Here is a 14,967-nt window from a genome sequence, read left to right as displayed (position 1 = left end):
ATCAGGTGATGACTCTGTAGCCTTTCATTTTTTAACTCTTACGTAAAGGAACTGATCTGTATTTTTATGGATAGTGTTCCTCCACTTGCCTTCAAAAATCATCTTATATGAAAGAAGGGCATCGTCAACAATATTAGATAATTTGATGAAGCGGTCGACTATTAGATCCTGGGACTTGAAGATTGTCCGACACTTGGATAAATGATTTAACTCCCTTCTGCATGTCTTTAAGCTTGAAGTTCCTTTGTTTTGGATGAGGAAAACTTTCTTCAGTTTCTGTTTCTTAAACATCAACAAGAGCATAGTTGTTTCATGGCCTTAATCAAGTCTTGTTACCAAATTTGTTGATACACCCTTTACTGGCTCATCAAAACCTAGAAAATCATGAACGAATTAAGGATACAATTTATTCCATACACCATTTTTCGTGGTTTTAGTCTAGTAAGTCCAAGAAGTGCTGATGTTTAATACTACCTGTTAAATATTGTACCTCTTCCAAGAACTCCCAACTAGTTATGATGTCATTTTCTGGTGTAGCATCAACTGCCAGATATAAGGTACGTTGTAAATACTACTGCTTGAAGAGAGCTGTGATGCCTTGGTTTATGGGTTGAATGAGAGACATAGTGTTTGGTGGCAAAAATATGACACACATTTGGGTCTATGATTATGAGATTCAGATGTGTGGGATGTCCAGATGTATTATCTAGGGCCAAAATTAATGTTAAAAGGAATTTTTCTTTTCTTATAATATTCCTTGACTGCTAATATAAAATGGACTGTGAACTATTGTTCAAGAAGGACCATGGTGACCCCTGCTCTTGGATTAGCCATCCAAATTATAGGAAGCATTGACTTTGGAATGTTTTTGAGTACTTGGAGGTTAAGGACTTGGTAGACTAACAGCTCCTTCAGCTTGAATGTGCCAGAGATGTTACTTCCAAACATTAATGTTAGCCTATTTTGTTATTACCTTACACCATAGCATTGTTTTTTTGTTTTGTTTTTCTTTGAAGTAAATGAGTAATCCAGTATTCACTTCTGAAACAAGCTGGTCTTGTTAATATTGGAGATGAGATCTGTAGGAATTAGTGCTTCATTTATGGTTTTCATCAAAGTGAAAACTCTTTGATAGTAACAGTATCAGTAGCAGCATCAACCCTCTGAATTTTAATGTTGTGCAAGCTAAAATGCTTCTTGAAATTATTAAACCACCCATGATCTGCAACAAATTGGGTGTCCTTTTCATCGTGATGTTTTTATGTAATCCCTCAAACAAAGACTTGGCCTTCTCTTGGATCAGCGTTTGCCTCGTAGGAATCCTTTCATGCATCTGTTGTTCTATTCGAAGGGATAATAAGCGTTCCATTTCATTGTAAATTATGCCTCTCTTCACATTGATGTTACATGTTTTAAAGTACGGAGCCTTTTTCGTTACATACTGAAAAGTGCAGCCTTTGTAGTGGATAATGGTGGACACCATTGTCTGAGCCAGATCTAAGGCACTTGCAATATTCATCACTTTTCTACTCTTTCTTATTTCTTTATCATGTACTGTACAAATTATCTTACATTTTAATAGCATAGCATGATGCTTCGATATACTCTCGTTACTTTTCTTGAGGGCCATAGTTAAAATCTACAAAATTTACCAACATACAAAAGGATTACTTCAACACATACGTATGATGAGTGAGAACACTTTTAAACAACTAAGATGCGTAGGCTGTAGGGCCTCTTCCAGCCAAAACAAGCACGGAAAGTTATTTGAAACTAGTCGCTGTTATTTTTCTATCATGTTGTAATCTATGTTTTGAGTTATTGATAAGATATTTTAGCTTTATTTTTTTGATTGTTGATACTCCCACATTAAGCATTAAGCATTTCATACTGTTGGAAAACATTCAAAAAATTATTTTTCGACTTACTAGCGTAACAAAGCCAACAGCGCTTCAATCTGCAGTACTACTATTTTCATATAGAATATATGTACTTATTAATTTTATTAATAAAATTTTGTTTAGTATTGTTTTTAGCCATCTTGCATTATTACTGTGTGATAGAATCAGATATAAGGTAGCATAAAATAGTGTAATGTTGATTTAATTGTATTTAATATTTTAATGTTAATTTGATTTTATTTAATATTGACTCAGCATAAGGAGGAGGTATTGCTAGAGCCTTTGTTCCTTACCAGATTTAGGGGCTTATCAAAACGCTAGACCTTTGAACCATATAGAAGCTGAAGTGCTATGGGGTTAGCAATTACAATTGTCATCTTTATGTGGTAAAGTGTACTCAAGTTGAAGATAACATAGGGTAATATAATTATGAAGCCATGTAAAACTACCATTGATTTAGAGGTTCTATTCTTAGCGTGTTAAATTTATCGCAGAAATTAATCCATAAAGAAATCTATAGACCCCAACATATAAAATTAAATTAGTGTAACATAGGTTTAGTTGTATGTAATTTTTATTTAATTTTATATTTTCAGTACATGGAGACTTCCACCATGAAGCTGGTTATGATGCTTTCCTCACTGGTTATTGTTTCCTGAGTTTATCCCATATATATGCCATGTTACAGTTACCATCGTAAGTATATTTTATGAGTAATAATTTGTGATATATAGCATCTGCATCCTCCATATATTTTGACTGATACTGCTTTGTTTTTATTGTGATTGATATTATGTTAGATTAGATATTTTTTGTTATGCGTATAGAAAATGTTTGTCCTTTAAAATTGGAAATGTCTTTTAGCAAAGCTGGAACAACTGTTGATATTGTTAAGAAACTTCACTTTTCTTCATCCGCAATAAGTACTTAGGTACTGTTGCATCCTATCCAGGACTGTTTAAATTTTTTTTTAATTTGGATCCCCAACCTCTCCAGTAACTTGAGCAACTACACTTGTTGTACCTAAATCCTTTCCAAGAATCGCTCAAAATTAGCCTATCATCCAGGTAAAGAACTTTGAGCCCTAGAATCCTTAGCCATTTGGAAATGGTGCTATCATTCTAGTGAACACTTGAGGGGCTGTTTTTATACTGTAGAAAGGGTAATACAAGCACTTGAAATGATATGCCTTTTAACCGTTCATGAAACGAAGGTATTTTCTCAAACTGAGATCAATAGGAATGTGAAAATAGGCACCTGTGAAGTCTATTAAAAATATTCAATCTCCTCACTTTATCATCCTTTATCATTATAAATGATGATATGAAAATGAATGAAAACTTAAAAAAAATAAACACTGTCTTATCAATGAATTTTACTCAGTTTCCCGACCCACCTCTTGATCTAATTGTAGCACTAAATTTGAATTACATGTACTGAGTACAGTATAGTATGGTGATGTCCATATACATATATGTAGGTATTAACCGCATTGACATTTACTATCAAATTATACCTTTGGAATGTATATCCACTGGAAATTCAGTGGATATACATCCCCAAAGGTAGAATTCAATATTAAATGCCATTGTGGTTGATATTTTCATTGATTCAAATCATGTGATAGTGACAGATATTCATGCAGACACACAAACCCCCCCCCTTCTCTCTCTCTCTCTCTCTCTCTCTCTCTCTCTCTCTCTCTCTCTCTCTCTCTCTCTCTCTCTCTCTCTCTCACAAAATAGAAGGGTCCATCAAAGCATTAACAGTATGGTTGCAAATTAAGCCTATTCTTCTTTTCTTTTGAAGCCTGTCCTATAAGCTGCTTATTACAAGATTAGGCAATGGCAAACTTATTATTTAGTATTAAAGAAATATAATTTTACTTGAGAAAAATAACTTTCTCGATCTATTTGATTTGTATTGAGAGAATATAATATTATTGAATAAAAATAAACAACTTAATCAGCAGAGGAGGTCACCGTCCAATGAGTCCAAGAGAACATGTGTTTTCCTTGAAAGCCTTTTCCAACGAAATCATGGTACAGAGGGCCAGTATTCAATACATGGTAAGTCTTTTATCAGCATGTTTTTTAATCATTCTAGGTAATGACTGTTTTGTAAGTCCTTAAATGTTTGATGCAAGGTATTAGTAGCACATAGTCAATAGCTTACTGTTTGGATTATGTATAAACATTCTGCTTATTGCTTAGAATATTGTTACGGTTTTATAAACTGTTTTTTATACTGGAGTACTATTTCTATTACTGTAAATGTAGTAAGTGCAATGAAAAAAAAAATATTTTTTTTTAATAAATTATAAAAAAATTTATACCAAATATTGTCAATAAACAGAATTTCCATAAAATATTTGATTTCTATACTCACCTAATGTTTATATTGCCTTGTTTTTGTAAGCTTGGAATGTCGAGGTTACCCCCATGAAATTGAAAATTTCCTTTTATTCTTTCAATAAACTAATACCTACGTACCAGAATCTAATAACAATAACGTGGTGTGTATGTTGTATCGCTCTTCAATCTCAAAGTTGAATTATTTTTCTATGCTTTTGATACCCCTAATCAGTGGGGAGGATGAGCATATACAGTAGTTCCTCCTTAATCACGGGGGTTAGGTAACAGAGACAGGTGCGGAGATTGAGAATGCGCGAATGCTAGTTGCGCTAGGGTGGGTCAGTTGACTAACACACTAGGTAACCCATTGTATACTGCTCTTCATTCTTTTCATATGGTTTCTATCACAGTACTTTAGTCTTTCTACTTTTCAGAGGTAATTGTACATTATTAACACAGCATTAAAATAAAGTAAGACAACTCACAATAAAAGTTATCGCCACATCACACATGTATAAGTAACAACAAAACACTTGTTCATATCTAACAACACTTGCTGATACTGTGGTGTAGAAAAGTCACTAATAGTTAATGGTTGCACCCAAAATTGAAAACAAAAGTACAAAAATGCCTAATTGAAATGCAATTATCTTCTTGAAAAGCGATTTTTTTATAATGCGACAATGTCTAGTTAAACTAATCGGTCAGCTGGCTGGATGCGAAATCGAATGCCGTGTTTTGAGGTTTTGTATAATACCGTAAATATACTATTAGTACTTCTTTATCAATGAATGTATGAACATTTATCGTACCACAAGTGAAAAAAATTTAGATAGAAATGACTTAAAACATCACCAGCATTTATTAAGTTCCAGGCAGTAAAATCTGTGACACACTACGCCTTAAGGGGACTGTCCGCCATGGTGTTTTGACATACCAACTTTGAGAAATCAAAAATTGTTTTATTATTTCTATGTATGAAGAAGCATATCGTACATGCTCTCCAGAAGTTTCAGCCAATTATTTTCAAAAACAAAGAAGTAGCGCTCATTAAATGATGACGTCATCCTAACTGCGTCGTCTGTATGACAGTTTGACAGAATCGTCTTTGTGTTTTTATGTTTGCATAGATATAGTGATTTTTTTTCACTTATGTTTCAAAATCTCATATGTCTGGCAGAAATGGAAGGCATTGGTAGAGGATAGGTGAACAAAAACTACGAGCTACGAGAACAGCAGCCAGAGTTTCCAAAGACGTATAGAAGTTATAATGCATGTGTTTGTTTATTTGCAGTTCGTATGTACATTGTGTTTTCACAACGTCCTCAGGAACTTTATACCTAGGCCAATATTAACCATGGTCATAGAAAGAACAAAAAGTAAGCAAAGAGCAAGAAAAAAAGAACCAAGAAGAGAGGGAAACATGAATAACAGTAGAGAAAGCTGTAAAATTCATGGCATGGTGGACGGTCCCCTTAAGGATTACTTATTGGACATGAAGTATACGTATGCTATACATGCACTGCTGTAGTGTATATAGTGTTGCCTAGACAATCATATAACTAAATAACTAACTACTGTAATGTACCACACACTTACACATATCTCTCTCTCTCTCTCTCTCTCTCTCTCTCTCTCTCTCTCTCTCTCTCTCTCTCTCTCTCTCTCTCTCTCTCAGAAAATCTTACATGTACATAAATTAACACCCTCTTTTTACATTAAATTTTAATCTGATATCCCTTCAGTTCATTTCTCTTCCTTTCATTGTTTTTATCTAATAATTTTCAGCTTGCTATTTCCTTTTAATAACATTAAATTCCTTCCTGCATAATTGATTACAAGCATTTTAGTTTAAAGACAGTAACTAGAAGGAAAATATTTTATATGTGCTTAATATTACTTATTTTATATTACATATTTTATATGTGCGTAATATTACTTATTTTATATTAAGTATTTTATATGTGCTTAATATTACTTACTTTAAGGGTGGCACGCTGAACAAGCGTCCTTGAAATCTTAAGCGACGTATGCTTCGGATTGCATTCTTTAGTAGCAGATCTTTTGTGAAGGAACGTAGTTCTTCCGTGGACTGAGACCGGTTGAACCACTTGCAGAGGTTGCCTGAATTGGGAAGATTGGAAGGGCCTCAATCTCTTCCTACCTCGAATTGGGGTACTAGTAGGCTCATATTTCCTCTTTGAAACCAGGCCCCACCTAACCTTGAGGTTTTGGTTGGCTCTAGCTGCCTCGCTAAGGACCGAGTTAACTAAGTCCTCTGGGAAAAGATCCGGGCCCCAGACTGGAGCTTTGATGAGCCTATTAGGTTCGTGCCTAATCGTGGCTTCGGATAGAACGTGTCGTCGACAACGGGTCCTGGCATTTGCAAAATCATAGGGGTCAGCCATAAAATTTTGCAAAAGCGACTTAGTGAGGACCTTAAGGAGGTCCTCCTCGTTGTAAGTGGCGACGGTCAATTCAGAAAGGGCAACTGAATTAAGGGATCTGCTGAATCTACACCTCGACTCATATTCCAATTTAATGAGAGACTCCGGGAGTTTGGGAAGCCGTTCGCTGAACTGCGTCGAGGCACAGTCCGGTCTCAACTTACCTACCGAGAAGGTAGCTGGGGCGTTCCACCAACATTCATTGTCTCCCGGAAAGAGAAGGGAGGCTAAGTCGGTCTCCCTGAGGTGAGGTAAAGGCTTCTCTTCCTTGATAGCCTGAAAGATCGTCTCTATGATCTTGGTCGCACAAGGGGTAGGGGTCTGGTCGTCGGCCACAAACAGTATATGAACTTTTGTAGGCCGTAATCATTGTGTTCAAGCAGTCCCACTCATTGAACATGCGGACCAAGACAGACTGTGCCTGTTCTTTAGGAAAATTAACAGTTTCCTTCGGGACCTTATCCAATCGAATCAGAGCCTCTTCCGTGAGGCGAGCGTAGCCGGGGAAGGGGAATTCAAGACCCAGCGGGTAGAATTCATAATCCGCAAGAGGCCGGGTACCGAAACCTTCGATTGACAACATACCCTCCGAGAAGGGGGCATGCAATGCTAACCTCCAAGGGTTATTCTTATTGAAAGGAGGAAGCTTGGAGGCGTCGGGGATGGGGTATTGCTGTTGTGGCGGTGGCAGCTCCGAGCGCATGAGTCCCTGAACTAGGCTCTCCATAGAAGCTATTCTCTCTTGTGATTGCTGCGTATGAGACGATAGCATCGACTCAAAACGAGCAAACATCTTCTCGGAAAAATCCACCGGGTTAAATGATTCCGCCGGGGGGGGGGAACAGGTGCTGGAACGGAGGCTACTCCGTGAGAGGTTGAAGGCACAGCAATTGGGTCTTGAGAGACTCTGGTGGAGGAAGATTTAACCTTCGAAGCTGATGATTTCGAAGACTTGTGGTCTTTGGAAGACGTGTGGGTCTTATATAAAGGCTTACGATGAGCCTTCACCTTGGGGATAACAGGCCAGGGACTGAGATCAGTCCCGGTTGTCCCCGGAAAACCTCGAAAAGAAGAGTGGTCTGAAGTAGAAGAGAAAGCCGGGCTAGGGATAGGAATCTTAGCCCGGGAACCACCTGACTCACCTACGTCCCTACCTGCGTCGGGATCATCCAGAGCCATGGGTTCCACATCGAGGTTGGGGATAGCGACATCCTCAGTTAGGGTGCCGCCGTCTCTTCTTGGTCCGGGGCCAGAAGAAGGGATTCGATCCTCTCGATGATAGGATCCGCCAACTCTTTAGGGACCGCAGCTGAAGTTTTAGCATGGGGGTAGAGACGGGAACACCATTCCTCAGAGAGGATATAAGGCTGTTTGTCCTTCACGTTGCGGGCGAACCCGCCAATCCAGATCTTGAGGGTAGCCTGAGCTGTATCTTTTTCAAGTTGGGAGCACTGAAAGAGAACAGACTATTAGCGAGGGATATTTGTGCCAAAGAAATGTGGAGAAGTCTAAGGACTCCGTAGACACGAAGTGAAAGGCATGCGGGAAGTCCAGAGGACTTGTGGCCTTAAAATCAATAATCTTAATTAATGTAAACCATTGAAATTAATCGTAACTCCCTACAAGTCTGTATCAATGAAAATGCACTCACCGAGTCAGATTTTAGAGTGGAGGTCATTGTGTAGCAGACTACACAATTGTCCGGATGCCAAACAGCTAAGTCATCCACTTGGACAGAACAGTGGGCGTGCGAACGACACACGTCATGGCCGCAGGGTTGATAGAGGACAGCGGCACATGCCGTCATCGCACAGCGTACAGTCTGTAAGATAAAAGATACATGAGTATCTTAAAGGAAAGCAAATTAGGGGCCCTGAGGCCCCGGTGCTTAAAATATATATATATATATATCAATATCATGATGAAAATGTTTTATATATATACTGTACATCAAGTATCTTGAATGAAAGCAAATAGGGGCTCGGGGGCCCCGGGTGCTTAAATTATATCAATATCATGATAAAGGATTTATATATCAATATCATGATAAAAATGTTTTATATGTATACATCAAGTATCTTGAATGAAAGCAAATAGGGGCTCGGGGGCCCCGGGTGCTTAAATTATATCAATATCATGATAAAAGATTTATATATCAATATCATGATAAAAATGTTTTATATATATACATCAAGTATCTTGAATGAAAGCAAATAGGGGCTTGGGGGCCCCGGGTGCTTAAATTATATCAATATCATGATAAAGGATTTTTTTTTTTTTTTTATTATATATCGATATCATGATAAAAATGTTTTATATATACATCAAGTATCTTGAATGAAAGCAAATAGGGGCCCGGAGCCTAAAATATCTATATATATCAATATCATGATAAAAATTTTTATATATATACATCAAGTATCTTGAATGAAAGCAAATTAGGGGCCCGGGGGGCCCGGAGTGCTTAAATATATCAATATCATGATAAAAGATTTATTTTGATTGTATTATGAATGAAAATAAGTCAGACCGTAACCGTGATCATATCAAAAGAGGGAAGGGAAGGTCGAGAACTAGGATCATATATATAATATATATGTGACTAATATATAAAGTTAATCCAAGTAATAATGAGTAACGTTGGGTCCGGAGGCTCAACTAAACAACTCGACCAGATGGTAATGTATAAAAGCTACGTCCGGGGATCCCGTAATGAAAGTCTTTATATATATATATCTATATGAGGCCCGTGAGGTGCGGGACACCATAGAGGGGGAAGGGATCTTTAATGGGTCCGTGAAGTGCAGGACCGAGAGGGAGTAGCACGTACAAAACTGAATAAAATAATATAACATGACAAGGTACCTCGGACCGAGCAGAAAACTTCCCGTCGATCGTTGGCCAAACGAGCGACGGAAAGAAAACGACTACGACCGGGTAGAGTAGTACAAAAGTGTAAGTAATGTACGTTAATGTATAATAATAGCAAGCCTCACAGATCAACGGGAACCGCCCGTGCAAAGAAAGCGAAAGGCCCCGGGAGGGGAACATAACGCAACATAGTGACTCTTAACTCGATTGGGAGAGAGAGAGGGAGGTAACCCTGGGGTGGGGTATCGGGCGGGAGGGAGGCTAGGAGTGGGGCGATAGCAGGTATACCAACCTGCCAGACCCACGATTGATATGATCATGCGGAAAGACTAATAACACTATAATAAACATAACACATGGTAAAATAAGATAGGAAGGCATGCTGGATGATAATAATGATAAAAATAACTATACATCAATCGTAAAACAAACGAGGGAACGAACATGAGACAGGAGAAAACCAAGACTGACGGCGCTGGGAGTAGGCAGGGCTACCAACATAACACAGAGTCAGTGAAGTGCTAACAAAATGAAAAACTAATATCTGACTCATGAAAGACCCTCGAGCTAATGCAAGAAAAACGAATGACGTTAAAAATGAGAAGCAAGTCCGTGGCGTGCGAACGTAAATAATCCAAGTAATAATATTAATGGAATAGAAACGCCCGAAGGCGACCAGGCATGCCAACCTAACGAGAATACGCTCATGTATATCGTAATGACTGTTATAGTAATAACAGGACATCAAAATAATAAATTAATACGGTGTGTGAACCGTGGATACCCAGAAAGTTCATAACGAGAAACAATCAGTATGGAGGACTCATTGAAAAGCGTTAAGAACGACACGAGAGAGAGATAGGAGGAAGCCGAGCACCATGAAAGACCCACGCAGGGTTGTGAAAAATAAAACATAATATAAGCAAAAAAAGGGCAAGGCCCCTTCCAAAATCTCAAAACTCATAGATCTGGTACTTAACTTAGATGGAATGACAGTGGAATCCGACATCTTGAGGTAAATCCAGGTAAAACCAGCAAAATTCACACACCAAGGCAAAATAAGTGTTTGATAGCGCGTGCTATAAAATGGAGTGACGTTACTGGCGTGGGATTGCTAGTAGTAGTAGGATGTTGAACGGCACCTCGCTGTTCGGGGATGTTGACAGGAGATATCTAAATGGTGCGAGGCCTCTGGTTGTGATTTATTCAGTGCCCCAGTATTATACCGACACCTTATTAAGGTGAGCAAGCTGGGTTCAACCTAGCATTCCTATAAAATTTTTCTCTGGTAAATTCATAGCAGTTTTTACCTTAGAAATGATGTAAAAGGAGCATTTCACTGGGCGGCACGGGTCGGAGCCCAGAAATAGATTTTTCCTACGGCAAAATCCCTTAATATTACTTACTTTAAGGGCTGCTTTTCTGGTCCTATACAGCAGGGGAATCCTACTCTCTACAGGACCTTTACAGTCATTTCGTCATGTTCATTCCAAGGCATTCAGCATTTCACACCACAAATCGGTCGTTTATTGTCTAATCCACGCTATCGGAGCACTTCGAGATCAAGAAAGTCTTCCGTTTCCTCTTGAAAGCCTTAATATCTTCATTCTTTCAGATATCTAGTTGGAGCTTATTGTATAGTCCTGGGGGTGCAAATTTTAAAGGCTCTAGAGCCTACAGTAGACATATATCTCATCATTGTCTTCATTATCATCATCTCCTCCCCCACCTATTGACGCAAAGGGCCTCAGTTAGATGTCATCAGTCGTCTCGATCTTGAGCTTTTAAATCAATACTTCTCCATTCATCATCTCCTACTTCACACTTCATAGTTCCTCAGCCATGTGGGCCTGGGTCCTCTAACTCTTCTAGTGCCTTGTGGAGTCAAGTTGAAAGTTTGTTGAATTAATATCTCTTGGGGAGTGCAAAGAGCATGTCCAAACCATCTCTATCTACCCCTCATCATGATCTCATCCACATATGGCACTTAAGTAATCTTTCTTATAGTTTCATTTCTAATCCTGACTTGCCATTTAGCTCCCGATATTCTTCTGAGGGCTTTGTTTTCAAATCTAGAAAATCTGTTGGATATTGTTTCATTGTCATACCACTACTCATGTCCATACTGTAACACAGATCTCACTAAACTGATATATAGCCTGATTTTTATGTGTAATTTCAGGGGATTTGATTTCAAAATTTTCCTTAACCTTGCCATTATCTGATTTGCTTTTTTCATTCTTTCATTAAACTTAAATTCTGAAGATCCCTTATTAGTGATCATAGATCCTAAATATTTAAATGATTCCACTTCATTAATCCTTTCTCCTTCCCATCATATTTCATCTTCCATTGCATACTCCATTCTCATCTTCTTTGTCTTTCTTCTATTTATCTTGAGCCCAACCTCATGTGATATATCATGCATTCTAGTAAGCAAGCTTTGCAAGTTCTGTGGCGTTTTGCTAATAAGGACAGGTTCATCAGCATACTCTAGGTCGGCTAATTTCTTGTTACCAATCTGTCCAATCCTTCTCTGCTATCCCCAACTGTTCTATGCATTACATATATCGAGGTTCCAATAATTTGAAACCATCTGTAACTAATCTCGTGTGAATACAATATTTTGGACATCCGGTTCTGTTAACCTGATGGGTTATTGCACATATTTTCAACACAATTCTTGTTCTAATAGGCAGCCAGTGTAAATCAGTTAGTGTAGGAGTGATCTTTTCTAAAGATGGGACACCTTTTATCAGTCTTATTCCTCTATTTATTATGTTTTGTAATATCTTAAGCTGCACTTTTGGTAAATTGTAGTACACTGTAGATGGAGTTGCAGTAGTCGATCCTGGTAATGGTAATAACACAGTTTATCACAAGTTTCTTTACAGAATGTTTTTCCTGGTACTTCTTTATAAAAGGAATGTTTCTAAGATGATAAACAGCAATTTTACTACATTGTTTATTTGAACATTGAAAGGCAAGTTACAGTCAAGAGATACGCCTAAATCACGAACTTTACTTGATATCGGGGCAGAGTTGGTATTTATGTTTATTTGAATATCGCCCAAGTTTCTTATACTGTTTTTCTTTCCAATCTCCATAAACTCAGCTTTATTCTCATTTAATTATAGCTGTTTGATTGTCATCCATTCCTTAACACAATCAAGAATTCTGTCTAGAGTTTCAGTAGTGCCGTCTATATCATTTAGGAAGAAGTAAAATTGTGCATCATCTGCAAATAGTTTGAACTTCTCCATGCCTTTGTAGTATTTTTGGCAGACCAGTGGTATAGATAAAGAATAAGATTGAGTGCAGTACACTCCCCTGAGGTACCCCTCTGTTTAATGGTTCGTATGATGAATAAGAGTTCCCAGTTTCCACAGTAATTTCTGTCAACCAAGTAGTCTTTTAGGTATTCAAAGACTTGATCTTCAATACCGATGGACTGTAGATCATTTAGTTATTAATACATAGATGAATTTAATGTCCAAAAAACACAAAAATATATATTAAAAGTAGCTACCAGCTGTCAACTTAGAAGCAGACATGGATTTGTTTGTTTTGATAAAGAAATGTTTTTCCTCTCTATTTTTTTACAGAAATTTTTTTTTTTTTTTTATAAAGAAATCTCTTCAAACATAGTATAAGGTGACATGAAAGTCCTGCCAGAAAGCAAAAGTGGTTACTCAACCGACAGGTGTGAGTGAGCGGGGTAGCTAGTCCACCCCAACCCACTCCCGCTAACTAGCGGATGGGGTAATTATCCCTCACTAAGATTGTCTTAGCTGGTTTTCAGCATTGCCGAAAGTAATAACCTATGAATAGCTCCAGGTTTGTATGTTAGGAAATATACAAATTATTTCCAAATATGTTATATTATTATTATTATTATTATTATTATTATTATTATTATTATTATTATTATTACTAGCCAAGCTACAACCCTAGTTGGAAAAGCAAGATGCTATAAGCCCAAGGGCTCCAACAGAAAAAAATAGCCCAGTGAGGAAAGGAAATAAGGAAATGAATAAATGATGAGAACAAATTAATAATAAATCATTCTACAAACAGTAGCAACATCAGAACAGATATGTCATATATAAAATATTAAAAGACCTATGTCAGCCTGTTCAACATAAAAACATTTGCTGCAACTTTGAACTTATGAAGTTCTACTGATTCAACTACCCGATTAGGAAGATCATTCCATAACTCGGTCACAGGTGGAATAAAACTTCTAGAATACTGTGTAGTATTGAGCCTCATGATGGAGAAGACCTGGCTATTAGAATTAACTGCCTGCCTAGTATTATGAACAGTATGGAATTGTCCAGGAAGATCTGAATGTAAAGGATGGTCAGAATTATGAAAAATCTTTTGCAACATGCATAATGAACTAATTGAACGATGGTGCCAAAGATTAATATCTAGATCAGGAATAAAAGATTTAATAGACTGTAAGTTTCTGTCCAAAAAATTAAGATGAGAATCAGCAGCTGAAGACCAGACAGGAGAACAATACTCAAAACAAGGTAGAATGAAAGAATTAAAACACTTCTTCAAAATAGATTGATCACCGAAAAACTTAAAAGACTCTCAATAAGCCAATTTTTTTGTGCAATTGAAGAAGACACAGACCTAATGTGTTCTTAAAAGTATATTTGCTGTCGAGAATCACACCTAAAATTTTAAGAGAGTCATACAAAGTTAAAGAAACATCAATACTGAATCTGGATGTTGAGGAGCCACTGTCCTTGACCTACATACAATCATACCTTGAGTTTTGTTAGGATTCAACTTCATACCCCATAATTTGCGCCATGCACTAATTTTAGCTAGATCTCTATTAAGGGATTCAGCAACCCCAGATCTACATTCAGGGGATGGAATTGATGCAAAGAGTAGCATCATCTGCATTTGCAACAAGTTTGTTTTCTAGGACAAACCACATGTCATGTGTATATAGTAGGTAGTAGGTTGGCCAGGGCACCAGCCACCAATTGAGATACTACCGCGAGAGAGTTATGGGGTCCTTTGACTGGCCAGACAGTACTACATTGGATCCTTCTCTCTGGTTACGGTTCACTTTTCCTTTGTCTACACATACATCGAATAGTCTGGCATATTATTTACAGATTCCTCTCTGTCTTCATACACCTGATAACACTACCCTCTTGGCAAGGGTAGAAGAGACTCTTTAGCTTTGGTAAGCAGCTTTTCTAGGAGGACACTCCAAAATCAAACCATTGTTCTCTAGTCTTGGGTAGTGCCATAGCCTCTGTACCATGGTCTTCCACTGTCCTGGGTTAGAGTTCTCTTGCTTGAGGGTATGCTTGGGCACGCTGTTCTATCTCGCTTCTCTTCCTCATGTTTTGTTAAAGTTTTCAT

General features: G+C 37.7%; 1 protein-coding gene across 2 annotated transcripts in view; it reads left to right on the top strand.

Moving 5' to 3' along the window:
• LOC137643924 (pre-piRNA 3'-exonuclease trimmer-like) overlaps nucleotides 1-14,967 on the top strand; it is a 227,484-nt gene that overhangs the window by 141,381 nt on the left and 71,136 nt on the right. The window contains exons 10-11 of one of the 2 annotated variants that reach the window (XM_068376689.1): nucleotides 2,498-2,597; nucleotides 3,874-3,970. In XM_068376689.1, coding sequence (XP_068232790.1) covers nucleotides 2,498-2,597; nucleotides 3,874-3,970 — 197 coding nt within the window. Of the gene's footprint in view, nucleotides 1-2,497; nucleotides 2,598-3,870; nucleotides 3,971-14,967 lie in introns of both variants that reach the window. The other variant, XM_068376688.1, reaches the window with a different exon arrangement.

The sequence above is a fragment of the Palaemon carinicauda genome, chromosome 7 (genome assembly GCF_036898095.1).
Source record: "Palaemon carinicauda isolate YSFRI2023 chromosome 7, ASM3689809v2, whole genome shotgun sequence".
Taxonomy (NCBI): Eukaryota; Metazoa; Arthropoda; class Malacostraca; order Decapoda; family Palaemonidae; genus Palaemon; species Palaemon carinicauda.
The sequence above is the reverse complement of the archived record's forward strand: the minus strand, read 5'-3'. Positions and strand labels throughout refer to the sequence as shown.